Raw genomic sequence first — 26,444 nt, 5'->3', positions numbered from 1 at the left:
TCGAGCTGTAGACCAGATTTTCTACGCATTACTATTAAACCATCGTCGCGATAAAGGCCTAAATCTTTTATATTGATTATTTTACTTAACAAATCTAAAATATATAGTCCAACAAATTCATAAATTCCTGCTCCGTCATAACTGCCCATTGTTACATCAAAGCAGTCATGTATGTTTTTCTTTTTCCAAGTTTCCTTATTAAAATAAAGTAAGGTTTTTCTACAATGTTTTATTATACGGATTGTGTCATCAGGAATAGCTGTGTGGCTTTTTGCAAATTCAATAGTCTTTTCTAAAATGTCTGCGGTTATTGAAAAGTGTTTTTAAAATTAGTCGATAAGCATTTCCCGCGATCTAATAAATTACATAAATTTTTTAATCGAAATACAGTTAAAGTTAGCTACAGTTGCACAAAAAATATGGAAAGAATTATAAAAGGTCACAATAAGGCTTTGTTAAACAAAAAAGAAATCCTAAATGAAAAAACTACAGAAAATTGTAATTGTAAACAAAAAATCAATTGTCTAATGAGTGGAAGTTGTTTATCAAAAAATGTGGTATATAAATGTGTTGTTTCCTCCAAGAATGTACCTGATAAACCATATATTGGCATAACAGAGGGTGAATGGAAAAAACGTTTTGCCAATCATAAGCAATCTTTCAAGAATAAAAAGTATTTAAAAGACACCATGCTGTCAAAATATATATGGGAATTAAAAGAAAAAAATATTGATGATTTTATACTGTATTGGTCTGTCCTTAAAACAGCGCCTGCATATAACAATATTTCCAAAAAATGCATACTATGCCTACAAGAAAAATTTGAAAAGAAAAATCTTTGTTGATGAAACACAGTGTTAAATGGAAAAAATTTTTGTTAAGTGATTTTCTACTACTAATATTATTGCTCTGTTCTTTTAAGAACATTGAGCACTCTATTGTGTAGAATACTTTTTAAAGTTCCTCATTGCAGTATACTCAATAATCTTATCTGCTATAATTTCAGCGTGGTTCTTTTTTGCTTCTTTAGCTGGAGTGAAATGAAATAAATACTTACCATCACCAGAACAAATAGTGTAATGTTCTTCTTTAACCTTAGCCGGATACTGTCGGTCTGATCCATCTACAGTTAAAAATACTTTAGTAAGATCTTTTCGTCCATCAAAAAATATGCAGTCAATAATCTCTTTATTGCAATAATCATCAAGCTGAATAGCAACTTCATTCATTACTTTATCCCTAGCTCTCCGAACTTTATTGTGATCTATTATAAATCTAGTGTCACTTTGGGATACAAGTCCTCCATCTACCCATTCTGCAGTAGCTATGACTGCAGTTGCTCTTAAACCAACACCATATCGAATACTGGCTAATGCAATATTAGAGATATCTTCATAATTTATAGATTTTTTTAAATATTTTGTACAAGACTTTTGAATAGAAAAAATCTCATTTTCCTCAGATTCAAACTCTTTATAATTATCATGTTCGTTATCTTGTTCATTTTGAGAATTATTTTCTTCTTGCGTTGTGTGTTTTTTTTTCTCTCGTTTGTTTTTCTTCTTCTCTTCTTCGTTTGCAACTTTGTACTTTTTTGAACCTTTTGGACTCCATCAAATCAGCAGGTCCAAGTTGATATGAACTAAAAGATCCAATCTTTTCTCGTTGGGCTAAAAAAAAGGTAGCAACATTTTGCTTACAACTAGATCAGTAAAATATTATTAAATTTGATTTTCAGCTTTACTAACACTTTTATAATGATTGTCGTATGGTCACTCATACCTTTTATATAAACCAGTTCAATAATTGGTATTTTTCTCTCCCTAAGACAGATACAGGTAATGTGGGCACCAAATTTACAGTCAGGAGGACATCATTGCTCAGAACAAAGAACTATTTTACAGTTACACTCCACCAAGTCAAACAGTTTGTCAATAATGAAATTAAACTTTTGTTTTATAACTTTACTTGCTTTGTTTTGAGAAATTAGACTAGCTTTGTTCCATGCGTCTATAAGTCTTGTTACCAAATTATGCTTTAAACAAGTTACGGGAGGCACAAATAAAACACTGGCCATTTGCCCTTTTTCTGAAAGTTTATTATAAATATCCTGGATCAATCCAGAATTGCTATAGTTTCTTCTGTTTAGTTTATTTGTTTCTCTTAAAAAAATACCATATCTTAGGACATCTCTCATTTTGGCAGTTCAGCTGTTGGCAACTCTTTTCCAGATCCCAAATATTGATGTAGACAAGAACCATTTTCCATCTTGTTCCAGTAGCCATTTTAATTTTAATATTATTTTTTATCTAGTAACTTTTAAAATTAGAAAGACATAAACATATATTATAAATATATGAGTATATATATATATATATATCTATATATATATATATATGTATATATATATATATATCTATATATATATATATATATTTACATATATATGTATATATATATATATATATATATATATATATATATATATATATATATAATTTGCATAACAAATATTAAAGCAAAATACTTTTGAATAAAGTTTTGTGTGTAGCCATTCAACAAATAGAATGTATAAGTTAAATACATACAAAACTTTGCAAAAATACTAATTTTTAAGTATTTTATAAACTAAAATTTATGAAACAGTATAACTATTAAACGAATTTCGTTTATCCTGCTATAATTTCTTTTGATAAGGTTGTTGTAAAGCAGATATAATACTAAAATATTGAAATTAACCCTGAAAATATGAAAATATCAAAAATTTACAATTTTTGGCAATTTTCAAGGCAGTTCCCTGGTAGCTTAAACTCATTTAAATTCAAATTTTTTGATAGTTCTGAATTTAATATGTTAAACCTCCCCTTTTCTTAAAAATGCCACTGATAAGTATGAATTTTTAAATTTTGACCATAGTATGACACACCCTAATATATATATTCATGTATATATATATATATATATATATATATATATATATATATATATATATATATATATATATATATATATATATATATATATATATATATATATATATAAAGTAGTAAAAAACACTTATCTAACTTTTTTCTTCTATTTTTCTATTTATTTTGACCATAGTATGACACACCCTAATATATATATTCATATATATTTATACAGTGGCGGCCGGTGACAATAAACTTTGGTGGGGCCAGCAAATATTAACCAAAAAATATCGCAACGACTCGCTGTCAGCGTAACTGATACTTAGGTGTTTGTTAGGAATTCTTTGGTCGCTAGCGTTTTTTGATTGGTTGAGAGAGTTAAGCGCTATACTCCCAAAATAAAGCATAAGTATTTAATGGCATTGAATCTTTTAAACTTACGTAAAAAGCAGCAAAAACTGACTGAAAACTGCCCTGATAGTGGTGCATTATGATTTGAACAGATTTCTTTTTTAGATTTTTTTTTAATTTTAACTTTATGGTAAAAACTTTTAGTTAGTTTGAAGTAAGTCATAAATATAAAAAATTACGATTAGCACTATAATTTTCATAAAGGTATAATATATTTTGAAATAAAGAATGATGTTAAAAACAATGATTTAAGCATATTATTTATACAAACATTCTGCTCTTCTCTGTTTCATAAGAGAAAACATTTCGATTACTTTTTGATTAAACTGATCAATATCCTGTAAATAATTTTTATGTATTGATAGTACAGCTAATGCATTCAATCGATCTTGACCTGTGGAATTTCTCAAAAGTGTCTTAACTCTTTTTATAGTACTAAAACACCGTTCAGCATCGGCTGTAGACACAACCGATGCTGAACGGTGTGACTAAAACAATCTCTATCAACTTTGATACTTCAGAAAATGTTTCAATCAAGTTATTTTCATCCATAAATTGGGATAGGGCATTAATGGTGCCGATATCACTAAAAACAGCATTTTCATACGAAACAGTTAATTCGCACATCAACTTAACTTCATTCAGCATTGGATAGTTTGTTAGAATATTTTTTATGATTCCGAGGAAAATGTTGTCTATTAAATTTAAAATTTTTCGGATCCAAAATTGAAAATGATTTAAATATTCCAATGCTTCTAAACCTCGCTAATTTCGTAAATAATTTTATCACAAGCATCTTTAGCATCTTCTATTAGTAGTTCGATTGATGTGTTTCGTTTCATTCGGTTTTCATGCATTTCTTCGCAATTGTTAAGAATCGATCCATTATTATCGAAACATTATTAGTAATGCTATTTCGCACAAAATTTATAGAAAACTCAAATTTTTCAAAAGCCTCCTTGATTGTAATAGTGTTGCTGTTACTTGATTGCAATATATTGTAAAGTACATCAACATGTTTTAAAATTGAATAAAAAAAAGGTAAAAAAAAGTTGAACTCTAAGTCTTTCAAACATTTTTTGAACCCAACAGATTGCCACACGCTTGTATCATCCCATCCTTTATCGTTTATAATTTTATTAAAACATTTTCCAATCTTTGTTTTGTTTTCTTTTATGCAAGTAACTATTTTTGAACGGAAATTCCATCGTGTTTCGCAAACTCTTGGTACCTGTTTAAAAGTAATTTCGCGAAGTTAATCATTTCGTTTTGGCGAGGATGTAAAGAACACGCCAAATCCACTTAAAGAAGAAAAAAATGTTCTTACTCGCTTATTAGACGAACAAACTTTTTTCAAAACTAAATTCAATTGGTGTGCATAGCAGTGAACATAATCGGCATTTGGGTAAACTTCTTTGATTAGACTTTGGACTTCATTCCTTGATCCGCTCATAACTGCTGCACCATCATAAGCCTGTGCAATTAATTTTTCCTTCAGACCAAAACAATTTAATTCTTCTTTTAATACATTTGTAAGACCCATAGCAGTTCTATCCTGAACATCAATAAATGCTATAAATCTTTCAACTGGTTAATAACCTTTTAAATAACGCAAAATAATGACGAACTAAGAACGAGAAGATACATCAGTTGTTTCATCTGCTTGCAAGGAAACAAATCTTGCTTTATCAATCTCACGTTTAATTTTTTCTATGTATACTTTATACATACATTCTAGAATGTCATTTTGGTTTGTTTTCGAAGTATTTTTTGTTATTTTTGAATCTTTAAGATGATCGCTTAACACACTATCCAATGTAGCTGTGTATGAAACCATATCTAAAAATACCCCTCGATTATTTGAGTCAATTGTATTGTCATGTCCTCTTAAGGGCAATTCGTGTACACCACAAATTTTTATACAATCTATAACCCTCGATAATGTATATGTTTTTGTCAACTAATTTATTATGTTTTTTTATGCTAAGAATGTATCCAGCATCAATTGTCGATAAAATGTTTGTCTTTCCGAGCATTTGAAACTACAACGAATTACTTATGTGTTTTACTGGATTCGTGTTTTTGTATTCGCTCAGAAAGATTGTTTTGTATCTTTACAGCCATTTTCTGCCCACAAGCTCTCGCCACCAAACAAAACACAATAAAAACAGAACAACGAATTTTTTTTCATCACTTACACTTAACCATGATTTCTTTCAAACCATGTTACACAAAATGTTCGCGTTTTTTTACCATCAACTTGAGTTATACGAACACCTTTTGGTTGGTATGCCCCAAGATTTTTTATTTCTAGTTTTCCTTGAAGTTGGGCCTTCAAGAAAAACTAGAAACGTTTGCCAATAAACTATCAATTTTGTTCATGTTAAATTATCTTATTAATGAACCTAAATTATTGTAATAAGATAACTTTAAACTATATTGTAACCAGAATATGATTTTGGCATGATTCAAAATTTTATCAACAGTAGTTCAGTCAAGAAGGACTCTTAATCTTAATTAATAATCGATAAAATAATAAAGAATGTAACATTACATATACATTTAACTCTCTGATGACGAATGACGAAAGGGTCAACAAAAACAATAAAGATACTTTTACAACAAAAAATTGTTTAAAGAATCTTTTCATAATACAACACATATTTTAGTTAATTAAATCCATAATTCTTAAATACAACATTTACAATGTCAGTCATAAATAATAGTAAACTTCTTAAGATTATTTACATTGTCTTTACATGCTTTAACAATTTTATGTAATTAAAGGTAAAAACTTAATATCTGTTTGTAAGCATACATAAATATTTATGTAGTTTTAGTTCTTTGACTTTAGCTTTATTCCCCCACAAAAAAAAAACATTTCAATAAAATACTCTGATTTTTTTATTTCGATAGCAATGGTAAATGTCCAATATTTTAAAATAATCTAAACTTTGTATATTTTTTTAATTAGTGCCTTTTTGGAAGTAGCAATCATTGAAGCTGTATTATGAAATGTAACAGTACCACCAGTGGTAGAGTTTTAATGATTGAAAAAAAATGTTTTTTATATTTTCTATTGTTTGTACCTTTGTTGTATCGAACTAATAATAATATTGACTAATTTTAATCTTTACTTGAAAATTCAGTCTTTAAAACTTGTGTTTAATGCTTATTACTATGGTTGATATTGGCTCTGGTTCAGCGTCAATCCAATTGACAACTTAAAAGATAGAATGACTAAACTGCCACCAAATAATGTAAAGAATTTTCAATGGCTGATTCATTATGCCACAGAATATGATACATAAGCTATTTGGAAAAAATAAACTTTAGCAATCCCTCATTGAGAAAAGAACAAGAATTTCAAAATTGCAGTAGCTCTTATTATATTTGTAGAAATGACTAAGCTTTCTCGTGTCACAACATATAAACTTGCCAAACAATACACAAATCAAGATCATCATTAATATGGCTGAGCCACAATTTTTTTCTCTGTAAAAAAAAATAAGCTTTAAAATTAAAAACAATATATGCCTGAAAAATGTAGTTCACTAGCAAATATTATAAAATGTACAAGATTGTTGATTATAAAAGAAATGCAGAACTTTTTTATGATATTTTAAAATCAATTTTCCAAACTATAAAATTTGCAAACTTTTTTATAAAATTTCTGTTACATTGTTTTAAATATCATATTTTTGTCTTGTTCTTATTCCTGTTAATTTATAATCCTAATAACTACTTGGTAAATTTTTTATTTACATATCCAGTTTAAGCAACTAATACTAACACTGTTAATATTGCAATATAAACACTGCTAATATTCACAGTGAAATTCCAATATTAACAAATGTATAATGTTTACATTATTTTTACAAATAAATGTTTACATTTAATGTTATAAAGTTTCCTAATATTGCTGTACCTTATTGAGTCAACAAAACTTCTAAACTAAATTCTTCAATCTTAAAATCAAGAATTAAAAATGGTGTATGAAGTTTTTAAAATTCGTGATGCTTTTTATGGTTCTTTTCTTTTCGGGCCAGTTCAATGAGGCCCTGAGGTGCGTTTTTTCGTTCTATCTGAAAGCACAAGAAATTCTGCCCGCGCATCAAAAATAATACTACCACAAACAAAATAAATAGGGCCAGTAAAAATCGGCCCTGCCGTTATTGACAATTAATTAAAACAACGCTACAATACTTTGAATTAATTGCAAATAAACGTATTACTTATAAATTAAAATAGTTTAAAATTAGAACTAACTTTAGAACTATTTATTTTTATAAAACTTGTCTGCAAATAGTTTAGGCTGATAATTGCATATTTGCATATATAAAAATACATATTAACATTATAAAATTTTTTATCTTAAATAAATGGTGGAGGTGGGGCCGGGCCCCTATGGCCCCTATTGACGAGCCGCCACTGTATTTATATATATATATATGTATATATATATATATATATATATATATATATATATATATATATATATATATATATATATATATATTTATGTATATATTTATATATATATATATATATATATATATATATATATATATATATATATATATATATATATATATATATATATATATATATATATATATATATATATATATATGGGCGAGTTATCACTTGGACCTGTTATATATGTATATATACATATTTATAAATAAAATATGTTTTGAAGAAAAATAGTTAGAACATAATTCGTCATTGAATTTTTAATTTTTTTAACTTGCATTACTCTCCCACTTCACTAGCTTTCTGTATGCTAAAAGTTACGTCCAAATTTAATAATCGGCATAATCCTGTATTAAAAACAGCCTTATTAAAATTAATAACAATAACAAAATCAAAGATTTTATGGGCGTCTAAACCCAGTTTATTGCTAGAAACGGGCAATTAGAAGTAATTAACTATTAAACGTTTAAGTATTTATATAGTCTAATTATTCCACAAACCTAGTGGAATAAATAAACTATATAAAAAATGAAAGTATACAAATGCCAGATATGGAACATAGACCAACTTTGACCAGTTTTAATGTTTGGAAATGTGAAGAATAAAAATATAAATATACTAGATAACCGAGACAGCTTGTATGTTTCTATTTCTGTACTTCACATTTTTATTTGATTATTGTTTAAACAATAATGTAAATAATGACGCTTTCAAAACTGAAAGAGGGGAAAAGAGTAAACTAAGTAAAAGAAAGACTAACCGAAACCGAATTACTCCGAAAAGCAAATACTGAAAAAAGAGGATTATGTTATCACGGGGGTTTTAAATTTCTTTAGTAAAAGAATTACTACTAATTTATTTAAAAAACTCAAAAGTAGAAATGTATAAAAACATTTAAATGTTATAAAAGTATTACAAATTTGCATTTCTTAAGGTAATATTAAGTTATAAAATTTTATATTATTGTTTTATATTTTGTTTTTCCGTTTTGATTTTTGTTTTATGACTTGGTTTATTCACATTATGTACGTTAAATTCTTTATTAAAGTCATTTTCGTTACAAAGGTGGTCTAGCTTTCTTTTTGAAATTTTATCGTTGATTCTAATTGAAATAAAGTTTACATACTATGGTAAGTTACTTAATTAGACAGATAAATATTTTTTTAGAATTACTTGATTCTTAAAACTCTTTAAAAAATATCTATATTTACCTGATAAACAAAATAAAAACATATATATATGTATATGTGTAATATATATATATATATATATATATATATATATATATATATATATATATATATATATATATATATATATTGGCGGCGTTAAGGTAGGGCCTAGTTGGGCGATGGCCCAGGGCGCCGAATATAAAGGGGCGAAACTAATTGGTTATTTTACCTTTTGCCTTTATTTTGAATGGGGTTGAATTGAGCTAGGGGCGCCGTAGAAATCTCCCCAGGGCGCTGGTAGTGCTAAAACCGGCACTGTATATATATATATATATGTATGTATATATATTATATATATATATATATATATATATATATATATATATATATATATATATATATATATATATATATATATATATATATATATATATATATATATATATATATGTAAATTATGTTAGTGTATTTTACAAATAGAGTGCTCAATGTTTTTAAAGAACAGAGCAATAAATTAAATTAGTAAAATACACTTACCTAACTTTTACCTTGCTACTTGAAGTTTCACCATTGCTGGATCATCAGGAAGAGTTACTTTTGAGATTTAGTACCTCTTCCTGATGATCCAGAAATGGTGAAACTTCAAGTAGAAGATAAAAGTTAGATAAGTGTTTTTTACTAATTTATATATATATATATATATATATATATATATATATATATATATATATATATATATATATATATATATATATATATGTTTATATATATATACATACACATAGTTTTTTGTTGTGTAACCTAATAATTTTATGATGATTGAACTTGTAAGTTTGCGATTTTATTACGACATGTTGCTATCTAAATGCTGCAGATTTGTAACTATCGACAATCCTACGATATATCGATAGCTAAAGATTGTTGGTATGAAGCTAACTACAACAGCAAAAATCTAAAGCTAGTTGATAGCAACATATTGTGGCTTTTTAGCTTGCGATGTTGCGATGTTTTTTTAGTGAATTTTTAGTAATCCAATGTAGACAATTTTGGGCGCTTTATTGAAGTTTCGCTCATCGTTTGTATAGTGGACCATTTGTAACAGTCGCTACAAATGGCCTGCCAATAACCATCTATAACGTTAATAGTCACTAGTCATCGGCTAGCCACATTTATTGGCTGCCTCTAATGGTCTACCTTGTAACCATGATCAAAACTGCAGTGGACGGCTCAAAATGCCTATAACATATGCCTCGAATTCCGCTATATAATGTTTGCTAGGAAAATGTCTACTTTTTAAATATCTATTGTTTATTTTAATTTCTTTTATTCCTAATGCTTGCATTAAAAATGAGTTTTATATTGCATCTAAACTTATTTATTATATTATTTTACAATATATTATGTTATATACTATTTAATTTTATTCTTCTCTTCTAAACAATTTCAATTTAGACATAACTTTAATGATTAAACAGCTCGAAAAATTTATTTTAATAATGTGCGAAAACTTTTACAAGGTTTTGTAGGGCATAAATTTGATTTTTAGAAGTTGGATCAAATTGGATTCAAATCTATTAAGAGTTTTTGCAAAATAGTATAATTTGCAGCTGATTTTTTAAACATTCCTATAACACCTCTTAAATTGATAGTAATTTGATCAGTTTCAGTTTTCAATATTATAACCTATTTATTTTCTTCACCAGAATCTAAATTTGCAATTTTGAATTATACTAATCTTCTATTAAATCTTCCTTTTTTTCTTCTTCCATGGCATAATCAACCAAATCTTCGATATCATCAACAAACACAATTAGGAATTTTTTTTTTTTGGTATATAAAATAATCCATCACGGCTAAACGTAGCAGGTGGTGATTGGAAAAAAAATTTTAATATCTAACACACTCTCATACCTTTTTATTACGGCTTCTGCGTTTATTGATGCAATAACATCATTTTTAAATAAAGACCAAGTCTGCCAACTAAGCCTCTAACAAATATTTAATTGTTTTTACATTTGCCTGCTTACCTATTTTCGTCAAACCCAATACATAGCATCCATCCAATTGTATTTGAATCTATTCGAAGCACACGGCTTGCTCGTTTACAAAATGTAAAATAATGCAATCTGCCGAGACTCAAATTTAGACCTTCGTAGACAAAAATACAGAAAAATTTCTCATACATACATAGTGGGTATCTTTTGGAAATATTTGAGTAGGGGGGTACAGACATAAGAAAAAACCATGTTAGCATAGGGGTTTCGTTAAATTTGTTTTTATATTTCCAGACGTAGTTTGATAGGGCGGTTGACTTTTTGTATTTGATATTACTAAATGATAATTTGTGGTTGTTACATTCGGTTTTCTGGTCACCTTCTGTTAATCCGATATAAACTTTTTTGGTTTTTTTTTTTTGCTGCGATGATGCATTTAATATATAATATTTGTGGATTTGCACTTACCATTCCTTTGTTTACTTTATCATTGGTTTACTTTTAGACCATTTTTTAAGTAGGAATAAGTAATGTCTAAGAGTTTTTTGCTTATTATTCCAATTTCGCTATTGCCGGGGTAATGAAAAGGGAAGCAGGTTTTGATTTAAAAATTTATTTACGCTCTTTTAAGGTGAAAAATGTTAATCAATTTTAGTTTTAAAGCTTTTTGATTTACAACTAAATTTGAGTAACCGAATTAAACACCAAGCAAATTCTCCAGTAAAAAGGGCATTACGTGGTCATTACATGTTAAATTCTGCCCTAAACATTATGAGTATCAAAAAACTTTTGCCGAGCACTGCAACGCAGCGAGTTGTAACTGATGAAAGTTGTGAAAACATGCAAAATAACACTTACAATGCCGCTCCTAACCCATCAATCAACTTCCTGATTTTTGATGAGTTCACTGAAGATAATGGTAACAAAGTTGGCTGTAAATTAAGGGAGGATGATTTAAAGGCTCAGCAGGTTTCTTACAATGCCATAATAAGCAGACAAATAAATGTTGATCAATTGCATGCATCAGTCAGCCTTAAGAAATTAGTCAGATTAGTGGATGAGTTGAAGGAGACGTTAGCCAAAACATCCAGGACAGCAAAATATTGGCTTCAGTATTGCAGGTATGTTTAAAACATCAAATGCTTTATGTGAGCTGAAAGAATAGGAGACTGGGATCTTCTGGGATCTATAACGTACGCTGATGCAAGTATTAAAATGGCTGACAAGGTGAAGACTCTAGCTAATATAAGTACTGTCAGCATACCATCAAGAAAACAGATGAAAATTGATGCGTGTGTGATGTTTAGCCGATTGCTTGTTATCATGAGCAGAAATGCAGACATTTCTAAATATTTCAATTATGAGTTAACCAGTACGCCTGCGTCGTTGTTTAAAAATCAGTTTATGAGAAAACCTGTAAAGGCTCAACTGAAGACAGAGCTTGTTAAGTCAATAGATGCTACCTTCAAGCCGTTGTCAGAGTCAGTTTTCATATTGGATGGTGGTTCTCTCCTACATAGAGTTAAGTAGGGGAAAGGTTTACTTTTCAATGACATTGAATTGTAAACCTAAATTATTTTCGTCAAGCCTAATACATAGCATCCAATTATATTTGAATCTATTCGAAGCACACGACTTGCTCGTTTACAAAATGTAAAATAATGCAATCTGCCGATACTTCTGTTGTAACTGCAAATTTAGGCTTTGCATTTTTTAATTTTTAAAAGTTTTCCCAAAGATCACTACATTATTCTTTATACCCATATTTGTTTTAAATTGTTTTAATAGTTTTAAAACAGTTTAAAACAAATATGACATCCATTTAAAACAACCATGATATTCATTTAAAACAACCATTAACGTTCATTTAAAACGTGTAATGATCAACACCTTTTTATTATATAATAGTATTCTTTTTATATCAATCAGTAAAAGCGGCTTTAGATAAGGCGTTTTCTTCATACCCGAATTTATAGGCTCATATATTTGCTGTGACACTATTCACCTATTCTTTATTTATAGAATACAATCTCTCAAATTTCTGATACCATTTAAGCCTGTCAGTGTATTTTCTAAGTGAGGCGTATAATGTATATATATGTATATACAGACATATATCGGGTTTTCCATCCATTTAAAATTAAAACAAATTCCATTAATATAAAATAAATTATTTCAATTTCAACAAAAATAAATTTATATAATATTAAATATATGAATATGTAAATAAAACCTTTTTTTTTTGAATGATATAGAATGTTTAGATTGCGCATGCGTTAAATGTTTTGATTGATTGAAAATCACAATTGTTTTAAAGATATTTTAAATGTCATGTTTTAAAGATGTTTTAAATGTCATGGGTAAAGATGATTTAAACGTCATGATTGTTTTAAATAAAAATCATGGTTGTTTTAAAGAGATGTCATATTTGTTTTAAATGGATGCAAAACCCGTAAAAGATTAAATATTGACACAATTTGAAGTAAATGTCGAACTTTTAGCTTTTTATACCCTTAATGTAGAACGTAACCAGCAATAGTTGGAGATTTACTCATTGCTATGGTCGATATTTCATCAACATCCGTAACTTTTGACAATATTTTGTTTTGACATTATTTTTTAAGAAACTATTTCATTTTTTATTTTAGTTATATAAGGTAACGCTTTGACATGTGGGTAACATTAACATTTATAAGATTAAATACTTTTTCCAGTCACCCGTTGATTATCGTTTTATTTAATTTAGTAGATGTTGTAGCCAGATGTTAAATAAACAAATATAACTATTTTTATCCACATAATAGTAAGTGTAAATAACAACACCATAAGAAGGGCATTAAACTAATTTCTAGTTTTTTTGTTGTTTTAAAACTTTAGTCAAGAAATAAGTAAACCATACATAATATTATTTTTACAAACGCATATTTCAGTTTTGGGGTGACATTTACAGGAATGCTTAAGTCACCCCATGGGCCAAAAATCAAACAAAAGTTGGTGGAATGTCTGACATATGATGAATCTTGCACATATCAAACAAAGCAAACCCTAAAATGAAAGAGTAATTCTAAAACAAAAAAAGAAATGTACCAATACATCAAATGTCAACAGATCTAAAAACCGACACTTGCAAAAAGTTAAAATCCACACTAAACAATGTTGCATAATATTTGTAAGAACAAAACACCAAAACCTAAAAGTGTAAAAATTATCTTGTTGTTTCTGAATTTTAACCAAACATTAAAAAATGTGTAACGAAGAAATCCAACAAAAAATTACAGCAAAAATTATAAAAATCAGATATAGAGTCATTGATGTGATGTAGAGCCTAATAGTTTGACAATTCTTAGAGGAAAAATTGTTAATCATAAACTAACATGCTTTTTTATACTTTCAAGGAGACACTATCAGAACTGAAGCTAAGTGATATCTTAAAATAATTGACATTTTACAACTTTTTACAATTTTATTACTTTTTAATGTTGCTTATTTTTAAACGAAGGTTGGTGCTTAGGTTGGTGCTAGCATATATTAAAAATGATAATGTAACTTTAACATTTACATCATAAAACATACTACTGTAAATGTTACCCCATATAGGGGTAACTTTGAAAGTTGAACCCCAATAAAAAAATTAATTATTGATCAATAATATTAAATAACTAATTAAGTTCTTCATCAGTTTATGGCACCATTAACATTGACAAACACATCGAAATACTGGATACCAAATTTAGTTTGTCACAGCTAAAAAAAAAAATTCTAAAGGTGTGTCAATGTTACCCCACTTTACCTTAATTTTCTGCATATTTTTCACTTGACCCTAATTTAGTTAATAGTATTTTGTACTTCCAGATGATTAATCATAGTTAAACCTATTTATTCTACGTTGAGTTACACTTTCCACATTTTTTCTAAACTTCCATGTCTAGGAAGTTTTTTTTTTGACATGGCTAAACTTAAAAAACCTTAAATGCAATTGTAATGATTATGATAGATAGTAATCTGAGAAAGTTTAACAAATTGAATGGTAAATATTTTAATTATTACACCTTAAAATATGCAAGCACAAACTTTATTTTAACCAATGCTTTTTATTTTTTAAATTTACATAAATAAATTAAATTTGTGGAATAATTTTTAGTAATAAAATATGACTATGTATAATACATTGATTACACAGGTCTACAAAAAATTTATTGCATTAAATTTGACACTTGTTTATACGTAATTTTGATACGCTGAATTTAAATCTGGTATCATTTTTTTATGGAAAGCTACAGATTTTTTGCAATAAACGTTTTTTTACATTGCATAACATTAGAAATAATTCTAAAATACAGATTTGAAACTCATTTGGAAGTGCTAGGATATATATTTTTTACAATAAAAGTTGTTTACCAAACTTAAACAAAAAAAAAAGCAGATGAAAATAAGTGTAAACTGTTTAAAATAAACATTTTGTATATATCATCCTATAAATAAAGTCCTAGCAAAATATTCAACTTTTTATTGGTTGATAACAAAATCTACACAAATAATCCAGTTATGTTTGTGATATTTAATCAACTTAAGCAATATTTTAATGCCATCGTAAGTTTCTCGCAAATAAACAGAATGAACAATTGGTACAGAACCAAAAATATTTCCATTGTGCAATATAAAATTCTCCATTCTTTTGGATTATATACAGAATTATCTAACTGTAATAGGAGACCTAAAATATCATGACAGTAAATAAATAAATTGAATTCTGAAAAAAAGTTAACAAAGTTTTTATCTCTAGTTCTAAAGTAAGAAACTTTTGCAAAACTATTAAGTAGGTTTTTTTCCTTTAAACATGACGCTAATACTTCTGCTGCTTCCTTAGAAAGTCCTAAATCACGAACTAAGTCATTCAGTTCTATCTGACTAAAACACTGAGGCATATTGGATTGTTTAGCAATAGATGCAAAGTCTTCCAAATCTGGTAAAAATTCGTCTGTTTCTGTAGCAGACTACTTTCTCGTCTTCTGACAAAAAAAAACCTTTAAAAATTGTAAATGGAATCTCTTTATAATGTTGAATTGGTCTAATAGCAGAAGGAATGTTGGGATAAGCTATTTTTTTGCCTCTTTATTTGGCCAATACCAGAAGTATTTTTTCACAAATATGGCACACAGTATGTGGAACCCACTTTTTGTCTTGGTCGGCAAGGTTAATATCAAAATATGATTTATATGCTAGTTTTACAAAATTAGCAATGTTTCGTCTTTGTCAAACAAGTGCATAGCAACCACAAATATAACAGAATTAGTTAGGATTATACTTGCACTTATGTTGGTCTGAAGAAGCCATCATATTATATATTTGATCTAATAAAAACATTGACATCGTTACTTTTTTTTTAACTATTGAATAAAAATATCTATGAAAAACATAATTTTTAAAAAATAAATAAGTTAGTTATTGCAAAAAAAAATAGAGGTTGCCAACAAAAACGGACCTCATATTTGGATTCAACGTTTAGAAATGCATAAAAATCAATTTAAATATCTCATGCAACAGAAAAAAAATTTGTAATGAAAAAATTTATGTATCATTTATATGGTAAATAATTAAATTTAGGAACATTTATAAGCTTAAATAACTGACTGTGTTTTGAAAACCAACTAAAACTTGCCAAACAAAATAAAAACCATACAAAAACTTGTATAATAATGTAAAAACTTTTGTTATTTTTTTTACTGTATAATAAATGTATCATTATTGGATAAAATTTATTAAAAAAATTCCCTTTATTTACAGTGTAAAAAAAAAAAAATTATCATCAAAAAGAATCGGACCTTTAATGTGGATTCCATATAAAGCCTATATAAAAAAGTTTAAATGAGTTTTTATTTTCATTTTTTTTTTTTAATTCTTTTAATATTAATTTTTTTTTTAATTCTAATATTTATATTATACTTTTCTGCAAAGCTTAACAGTCAAATGCTTTAAATGTAATAATGTAAAAACTTTTAATAAAATAATAACATATTTATTAAAATTAAAAAATTTTAATAAATGTATTATTATTGGATAAAATTTACTATAAATTTTTTAAAGTTTTAATACTTGACAATTTTTTTAGATTTCTACTTTTAGTTAAAAAGAGTTTACATTTATTTTTCAGTTGTGGTTTTTACATCTATAACCTGCAAAGTTAATCTATAAAAGAAAGTACACGGGCAGTACAATTTTTATTACCGTACGGTAAAACTGTATAAAAAATAAATATGTGTGAAAAAAACAAAACTGAAACTTTTTGTCAAAATGCTTACAACGAAAAAGGTAATACAAGTTATCACTACCAGAGTCATGACATTTTATGTATTGGTAGTACAATATGCTCTAAATATTCTAATGTAATATATGTTCCTCCCATCGAAGATGGTGAAGTTGCATTCGATGTTGATCTGCTAAACGGAAAAAAAGCAGTCGGCATCTATAAGTCAAACAACAATCATTGGATTGCTTTCGCTATTGAAAAAAACTCTGATAGAATTTTCTTCTATTATAAAGATTCATACAATTTGGAACAAGCAGATTTTCTGAAAGTTGTATCGAAAGCGTATAGGGGTTGTTTTACACGTCAACTAGATCTAGGATGTGTCAAAGAACAACAGGATAATTTTTCTGATGGAATTTTTGCACTATATAATATGGAGGTTTTGGCAAAAAGAGCAAGCCTTTATGATAATACAACTTTTGAATTTCTGAATCCAAAGTATGCAGAACTCTATCTTCTTAGAAATGAAATATTTTCTAGAAAATATTTAGAAGGCTGTCTGAATAAAGTAATACAAGAATTACTTGCTGAAATTGATCATAGTAAAACTGAGATTCAAACACTTTGCAATGAAAATGGCAGTTTAGAGTTATCATACTTAGAACGCGTGCTAAAAAAAGTTACTAGCACAGACATAATACCATATCAAGACCAAAAAAATGACTTTGTAAATATTATTAAAAAGATAAACTTCAATGTTATCGTCAAAAAAAGACTTGTTTATGTAGATTTTTCCAAATTAGAAGATGAAAAAATTGAACACTCTTTTGCTATTAGCCAACCTAAGTATATCAAAAACGAACAACTTAATTTTTCAGCTGCAAAGAATTTTAATGAGGAGGTAAACAAAAATACTTTCAATCAATTTTCAGTAAAAGACTCTAAAATGCATTCCTCGTCTTCTATAATAAATCATACTGAAATAAAAGAAACAAATGATATGAAATTTATTATCTATCCAGCAGAATATAATAAAATTGTTAAAAACACTGATATGAATACTTTAAAAAACACTATATGGAAAAAAAACAACTATTTTAAATGGGATGAAAACGCTTTATCATTAATAGGAGATTACGAAGAAGACACAGTTTATCCAACAGATTTAGTGCATGGCCTTTTAGCTGAACATTGTGGGTCTGAAACAGGTTTTATTGCAGGACACTGTACTGTAAAGCCAGGAAATAACGTAGTTATCTCAGATAAAAGAGCAGCTGATTTTCCGAACTTGAAGAATATTAACAGTTATTTAGATGGTTGGAAAGTACTGGGTCTGATAGATGACGAAAAAACAGGATATCTTGGTATTTTGTATGCTAATGACAAAAGAAGACAGTTAGTGCTTGCACATAGATCTACCAACTTTAAGTTAAGTATAAACTCTTCCAATTTATATAAACAATCAGGTTTGCAGCAAGACATAGCTGGTTTATTTATGGGAGAAATATTATTACATCAGGCCTTCGGTTATGTTGCAACTGATGCAGCAGTACAGCTTATAAAAACTCATTTAAAATACTTTGAGTACGCGTTTTCTATAACGGGTCATTCTCTTGGTGCATGGCTTGCTGAAATGAGTGCTTTTTATTGTAGTAGAGATTTAGAATACCCTAATGTTAAAACTGTCTCTTTTGATGGACCAGGTGCGCGTGAAATGATGGAGAAAATTAGCGCGTGTGAAATTATGCATGAGAAAGGGTTAAACATTGTGTCATATTTTTCAGCACCCAATTTAGTTAATTGTTTAAATAAGCATTGTGGTACAAAGTATACTTTATATCCAAATATCGAAAATCAGATTTCTACTTTCCTAACAAGCATTATTAGTAGAGAAAAGAGTGATGCTTTACTTTCAACTTATGGACACGACCTAAAACACATTCTTAATTATTTTGATCCTAAAACTGGAACGCTTTATCGGGACAAACCTGAAACATACAGTAAAGTAGAAAGTTGGCCTTCTATTACTCACAAAGATTTTTACCAAATAAATAACCAACCGTTAAAGGATATAGTCAAACGTTTTTTAATAACCCTTGGCATTGCAGGGCAGATTCCTGAGCTAGTGTTTAAGATTTATGATGTATTAATAGGGTCCACAAATGGTAAACAAGAACAAACTACACTTGGTAGTATTGTACAGCTAGCATTAGACATATGTAATAATAAAATTAAACATGAGCAGTTTTGGATTGCTCATAAGTATCTTAACAAAGATGGAAACTACAAAGATTTAGTTTCTGATTCATTAGATCGTTTTCAACTACATTATGTTTCAGGATATCAAGTATCTACCGAAGATCAAAGCGTTGTAAAAAAAAATGATGTTGATAAAATTATTGGCAGATGTTTAATTCTTCTTCAAAAAAGTAATGTATATATACAATGTATGCAAGGTGACCTTGCTGATAGAGTTCAAAGTCTTAAAACTAAATATAAATATATTAAAGCTTCCAAAGAATTCCACATAATTGATAAGTCCATGACCATCGATCAATTTAAAAATGAAGTGCAATTACTTTTACATCGACGCAAATTGGATTGGTTTTTGAAAGACGGTTATAAAAATGAACGACTAGTTTCAAACATAGAAATTACTTCAGACGACAATTTGTGTGTGAATTCTTATTACGAAAAGGTTAAAAATACTTTGCACACAAAATCTATAGTAATTATAAATGGAATGCCTAGTTCTGGAAAAACATTACTTGCCAAGAAGTACGCTATATTAAACAAAAAGAATATTACTTCAATTTTTATAGATGCTTCAAGTGATGCTAATTTTGAGGAATCAAAGTTAGCATCACATGAAGATACGAACTCTGGTTCCTCAAAGAAAGCGTCTTCAGGTAAGATTTTTAGTTTATCAACCATATGGAATGAAGAAGGTAAAACATTTCAAGGTAAACAATATTCTCATGAAACTCAAAACGAGACACTTAACATGTTTCGTTGTGTTTTGGAACAGAACCTCCAAAAAGTACTATTCGTTCTTGACAACGTAAAAAATTGGAGCAATGTTTTAGAAATAAAAAAAATATTTGAGGTTTTGGAAAAAAATGGACGCATTAAATTTATAATTACTACTCGTCATGACTTTTTTCAAGGTACCGAAGATATATCCTATGTTCAACTTATTACTGACAAGATTTCTGCAGATAATTTACGAAGAGATGATGATAAAAAGCTGTTTAAATTAATAGCTCTGCTAAACCCAAAACTTAAAGTAAAGGATTCCACAAACATAACAAAAAAGATTACTACTTTATGTAAAAATTCTTACGCTTCAGTTCAAGAAAACGGTGAATTATTTTTGAATTCTATGATTCAAAAGACTGCAAGAGAAGCTATAGAATGCTCTTCTGCACTGGAATTTTTGAAATTAGCCTCTGAATTTCAACCGGAAATTGTCGACAAGGATTACATTTCTAGAAAGTTTGAAAGTTATAAAATAAACGAATTTTATGCAGATATCAAGAAAGAGTTAGAAAGCCCAGAAAACAAAAATATTCAACATCCTCGTCATTTGAAAACTTTAATGAAAGATATTCTAACTTCTGATGAACAAAACAATGAAAATGTAAATCTCTTTATGAATTATTTAACTAAAAAAAATTTTGATTTGTTACAATCAAAAATCGAGGAATTATTTAACGATTTTCTTGATGCCAAAAATAAAAACTTATCAATATATTTTTCAACTGTCAGCAAAAAAATCTCAGTTTTAATTAAAAAAATTTTAATTATTAAAAAAGAGTCATTTAATTTATTTGAAAACGTTACGGACAAAAACGTTATTTTTTTTGGTCCGACTAAAGCGGTAAAAGTACTATAATTAATGGTTTATTAGGAAACACTTTAATTTGCCGCAAAAAGACTCCCTTTAATCGGAACATTAACTTAGTCGTTCAAGGAGAAGAAAAATATCCTGAAATAGGTAATGAAAGTTTTAGATCTCAAACATTAGTAATTAAACCTTGGATTAAAGAATCTACTTCTTATTTCGACTGCCCTGGTTTAGGAGACAGTCGGGGTTTTATATATGAAATACATAATGCACTAATGTTAAGATCGTTGTCAACAGTTACACAGAACCGCTGTGGAATAGTAATAACTGTTTCTGCATCAATATTAAGTGACAAAGATGACAAGTTTCCAACTTTTCTTGATCACATAGATAGATGTTTTGACGCAGATTCTATTAAAAACAATTCTTTATTAATAATTAATAAAACAGAGGAGTTTGATGAACAAAATTGCTTGGAGGAATTTTTATCTCTTTTGTCTAAATTCCGCGAAAATAAAAATAGCAAATCAAAGTTTCTGAATTTATTTTTAAATCAAGATTATAAAAACAAAATAATCTTTGTGAAAAAAATAAGTAACCCAGTAGGGGAAAGTATAATGCCTAATCATTTTCAAACTGTTCAAGATGCACTAAAGACCTTAGAGTTCGGCAAATTTTCTATAAATACAAATATTACTTCAAAGATTTATACTGATGATTTGACAAAACTTGGTCTAGTATTGAATGACTTTATGTGTTACAGAATGAAAGTCATAGCACAGAAAATTAATAAGATTTTGCTTAAAGAAATCGAAACTTCGAATAAAAAAGGTATGGACATAAAAACCTATATTAAGAAAAAATTTAGATTTGAAGAATCTGATGACAAAAAGAAACTTATACAACAAACAGAGTTGCTTTTACCAGGTTATGGTGCATATATTGAGATGGCATCAGAATGTTTTAAATTTTTAAACGATTTTAATGTTACTATAAAAGCTAACATATCAGAGTGGGGAGCTGAACTACGAACACTGAGCACATATTATAAAACGTTTGCGAACCCAATTACAACACTGATATCAAAAGATCAATTATTTGTAAAAGGTTTATTTGTAAGTGTTTCAGAAATTGATGATTTTCTGACAGACTTAGAAGTAAATAACATGCCTCACTCTATATGGGTAGAATCTAAGGTATTTTTAGTTGACAAAAGCGTAGTATGGAGATATAAATCTCAATATTTAATTGTAAAAACGGTCATGAATGGAACCAACTTATATGTAAAAGCAATGAAGTGTAAAGTTTTAGGTTCTAATCAAACTATAGATATTTCTGGCGAAAATGCTATAAATCCAGGAGATAATGGCGGTAATGGTGGGAAGTTTTATGGAGAGTTTGATTCTTTAGTTGGCGGTACAATCACTGTCGATATAAAAGGAGGAAAGGGTGCTGATGGAGAATTCGATTTTTTTAACAAACCCAAGTCTATCGTAACATCAATAGAAAAGTTAAAAGAAATAAAAGAATACCTCAATAGAATAAAGAATATTTGCGAAACAAAAAAATGTTGTGAAATACAAAATGATCTAGCCTCATTTAAGGAAGAAGTTAATTCAGCATTGGAAAAGTTAAATGAATTGTCAAAATATCCGAAGAATGAAAATGAAACTAAAGAAACTTCATATTTGAATACTCATGAAAACAAAAGACTTGAAGAGGATGAAAAAAAAAATTTAGAAGAAAGGATTAGTAACATAAAGGAAAAAATCCTAGAATATAAAAGTGCTGCTAATTTAAGCATTTTAAATAATATTAGGGAAAATAAATTAAAAACCTCAAATGAACTAGACTCTATGCAAAAATCTTTAGATAAAATAATAACAGCTGATAATGAAATAGAAAAATATGAAAATAATAAAAATTATGCGGAAAAAACTCAAAAAAAGGTTAAAGAAATAAAAGAAAAGTTTGATATTGCCTCATGCGTTGAAGAAAGTTTTGATCAATTATTAGTAATATCAGCCGCTTTAGAAGATATAGTAACAGAACTAAATGATTTAGATAATTCAGCAAGTTCTGAAAATATAAATTCTCAGAAAAAATTTATCGAAAAAGAATTAAAGGAATGTAATGTTATTAGTAAACAAAACTTGCAAGAAAAGATAGAAGAACTACAAAATAACCTGATACCTCAGATAACAAAGTACCAGTCAGAAAAAAAAACATTTTATATAAATAAAAAAAAGCAAAAATTTACATCGGAAGAATTTGAAAAATATAGTGACGATATATTAACAAAGTTAGTTATGCAAGAGAATGAACTAGAAAAATTAAAGAATCAGATAATAGCTTTTGAAAAACCAATGCAAAATTACAAAGAAAAAAGCAAACAGTATGTTACATGTCAAGAGCTAATTAAAGATACTAAAGCTAAATATAACGATTTGTTTGAAGAGTTTAATAAAAGTGGTTTTAATCTTGAACAACTAAAGCATTTCAGTTATGTAATACAGGAACACAATGATTCTGTACAAAAAAAAGCTGATGAACTTACAAAGGTATTGGCCAAAATTAATTTCTATGTTATTGGTTCAAAAGAACGTATAGAGAACGATTTACACGCAGTTATAGGAGGAAAATTATTATCTTCATCAAACAATTTTAATTATTATGTAGAAAACTACAAAAAAAAAACACAAAAAAAACGTGACTATTTAAACGATTTTAAAAAAAAATATCTTACTGAAGAAAATGTAAAATATGAAAAAGACTTACTGTCACTAGTTAAAGAAAATATTTCGCTAAATATTGAAATAAAACTTATGGAAGCAGAACTCGCATTGAATAAGTTTAGTAAAAAAGAAACACCTCCTGATTTTGAAGAAAACTTAAAAAAATGCCGAAAAAACTTAGATGATAATAGAACACGATGTTCAAATTTTTTGAAAAAGAATTGTATTAAAGACGAGTTTGACGAACCGTTAGCAACAGAAAAAGAGATAGACAGTGTAATAACTTTACTGCACGAAAACTATCAGAAACTTGCTTTAATAAACAATGACTTATATAAAACAATACTTGAACATGTTAACTACGCAGAATGTTATACTCCCAAGTTAAATGACGCATTTAAATCTTATCAAAAAGCGGTTATTGGCTATAATGATAAAATAAAAGAATTTAGAAAATGGAAAAAAATACAAGCTAAGGAAATCCAACCTTTACTTCTTATTCTTGATAAAATAATAAAACAACAGGAAAATTTACAAGAATGCTTGCATGCTGAAGGTGAAGCAGCTAAAACTTTACTTTTACAAGAAGCTGCATTAGTATCTCGAATCCGTAGAACATGGGGTGAAAGAAGGACTAGTGAAAAAGTTTTTTATTTATTTAAAGAGCTTTTGTTTTTTAACACACAGTTCATAGAAAAGTACAAATTAGAAGGATCAGACGGAGGTAATGGTGGAAACAGTGGTAGCCTTTTCTTTAATAAGAATTTAAAAAAATCTTGTCCGGGTGATGGCGGATCTAGTGTAACATTAACTGGATTATACATTAATGAATACAGCTATAATATGTTCCAAAGAGTCCAGGAGAAGCTGCAAGTTGAACATGCTAATAAAAAAATGACTGATTACATTTCTGTTATTCAGGGACCAATGGTTGCTGCAACAATTAAACTAATGAAGGTAATCTTAGGAAAGTTTGGTTGGAGTAGTATTAGTGGAAGTATAACTAATGGTTTAGTTCAAAACACCTTAAAATTAATTTCGTACCCACTTATTGGCCCTTATTTAGGTGTCGGCCTTTTTATAACGCAGATGGCATTGAGTCCATTAATTGCTAGTACCAGTTGCGAATGGATAGATGGACCGTTGATTGTTAAAAAAAAAAGTAAGGATGGAATTACCGAAGATTATCCTCTTGACCTAAGCCAGTTACCCGCAGAAAATCTAAAATTTACAAACGAAATGGAATCGGCAGCTAAATTTATATATCATGAATAAATATAAACGTTTCGATATGGTTTATTGAGACAAAATATAGTAAACCAACATAAAAATTAAACATTTTTAAACTGATGACTGGTTTAAAGATTCATTTACTAAATACTATTTCAATTAATTTAACTTTTTTTTTCAGTAATCATTATAAAAAATATTTTACTATGTTGTTGAATTTACTTTTATTTTTAATTTTTGAGACAGCCTGATTCATAATAGTATCCAGTAGATAGGCTTATTCCTAAGGTAGTTAATGAATGTATATAAGTATATAAATCTGTTATATACTCATACTTGGTAGTATGAGTATATAACAGATTTGTAAGATGCGAGTAATGAAGTTTAAGTTGCTTTGTATTTTTTGAATTGACTTCATGCGGTAATATCAGAAAGCAATAAAATGAGCCTAATTTTGTACCTAGTAATTAGTAGCACTCATCAAATTGAATGTTATTAAATTTTTTGGTTAGTTAAAACATTATCATTTGGTTTTGAAATATAAATATACATATTTTTTTAATAAAGAAAAACATATTTGCTAGAAATCCGTTCCATTTTTGTTTAGAAACCAATTCATATAAACATTCATTTAAAGATACCATTTTCATGAAATATGAGAATACTCAAATTACCAAGTGTGTTTAGTGAAAATACCCAGTTTAATGTCCTAAAATTGCACCGGTTTTGATTGCTTTAAAAAAAAGCAATATATATATATATATATATATATATATATATATATATATATATATATATATATATATATATATATATATATATATATATATATATTTATATATATATATATATATATATGTATATATATATATATATATATATATATATATATATATATATATATATATATATAAATTGTGTAAAACATAAATAATAATTAAGAAATAGTTTAAATACAAAAGCTATAATACTAAAAATGCTCCAATCAACCTAAATTTTTTATTAATTATTTTTCTGTTTTAATTTTTATTTGATAATAGCAACATACCTATTGCTGTCAATACACTTAAGACATATAGAAAGCCATAGTTGAAAAATAATACGCACTTAAAGAACTGCAAGAAACAATCATACTGCCCGGTCTTTCCAATTATGGAACAATATGTAATAATGGAATCTTTCCAATTATGGAACTTAAAGGAACAAAGGTCATACTGTCCGGTCTAATAGTTTAACAACGACAAACTAACGGTAATTTTAAATTTCGTTTTTTGTCTCAGGTCATAAGTCATACAGTTCTGACAATAGAACAACAAAACTGAGCATTTAAAAAAAATGTCTTTGGTTTGAATGTAAAGTTAATTCATTTTAGAAAGAAGTTTTTGCTCAAGAATTTATCAAATGTTAATAATGAAAACTCATT

At 27.6% G+C, this 26,444-nt stretch overlaps 1 protein-coding gene and 1 long non-coding RNA gene across 5 annotated transcripts; one reads left to right on the top strand and one right to left on the bottom strand.

The window, feature by feature from the left end:
- Positions 1–1,530: 1,530 nt before the first annotated feature.
- LOC136074899 (uncharacterized) lies at positions 1,531–1,943 on the bottom strand. The gene is made up of 2 exons (XR_010635540.1): positions 1,783–1,943; positions 1,531–1,670 (listed from the first exon to the last, which is right to left on the bottom strand). It is a non-coding gene; the product is annotated as an uncharacterized LOC136074899 (long non-coding RNA).
- A 6,625-nt stretch (positions 1,944–8,568) lies between these two features.
- On the top strand, positions 8,569–25,238 carry LOC124810068 (uncharacterized). Of its 4 annotated transcripts, none has more exons than XM_065788589.1 (3): positions 8,569–8,730; positions 8,862–8,926; positions 17,114–25,238. In XM_065788589.1, the coding sequence occupies exon 3, from the start codon at positions 21,332–21,334 to the stop codon at positions 25,064–25,066; it is 3,735 nt and encodes a 1,244-aa protein (XP_065644661.1). In that variant the 5' UTR covers positions 8,569–8,730; positions 8,862–8,926; positions 17,114–21,331; the 3' UTR covers positions 25,067–25,238. The 4 variants fall into 4 exon arrangements, with proteins under 4 accessions (XP_065644661.1, XP_065644659.1, XP_065644662.1 ...); XM_065788587.1 differs by having other exon boundaries at positions 17,114–23,220; XM_065788590.1 differs by lacking the exon at positions 8,862–8,926.
- Positions 25,239–26,444: the final 1,206 nt, after the last annotated feature.

The sequence above is a fragment of the Hydra vulgaris genome, chromosome 01 (genome assembly GCF_038396675.1).
Source record: "Hydra vulgaris chromosome 01, alternate assembly HydraT2T_AEP".
Lineage (NCBI taxonomy): Eukaryota > Metazoa > Cnidaria > Hydrozoa > Anthoathecata > Hydridae > Hydra > Hydra vulgaris.
The sequence above is the reverse complement of the archived record's forward strand: the minus strand, read 5'-3'. Positions and strand labels throughout refer to the sequence as shown.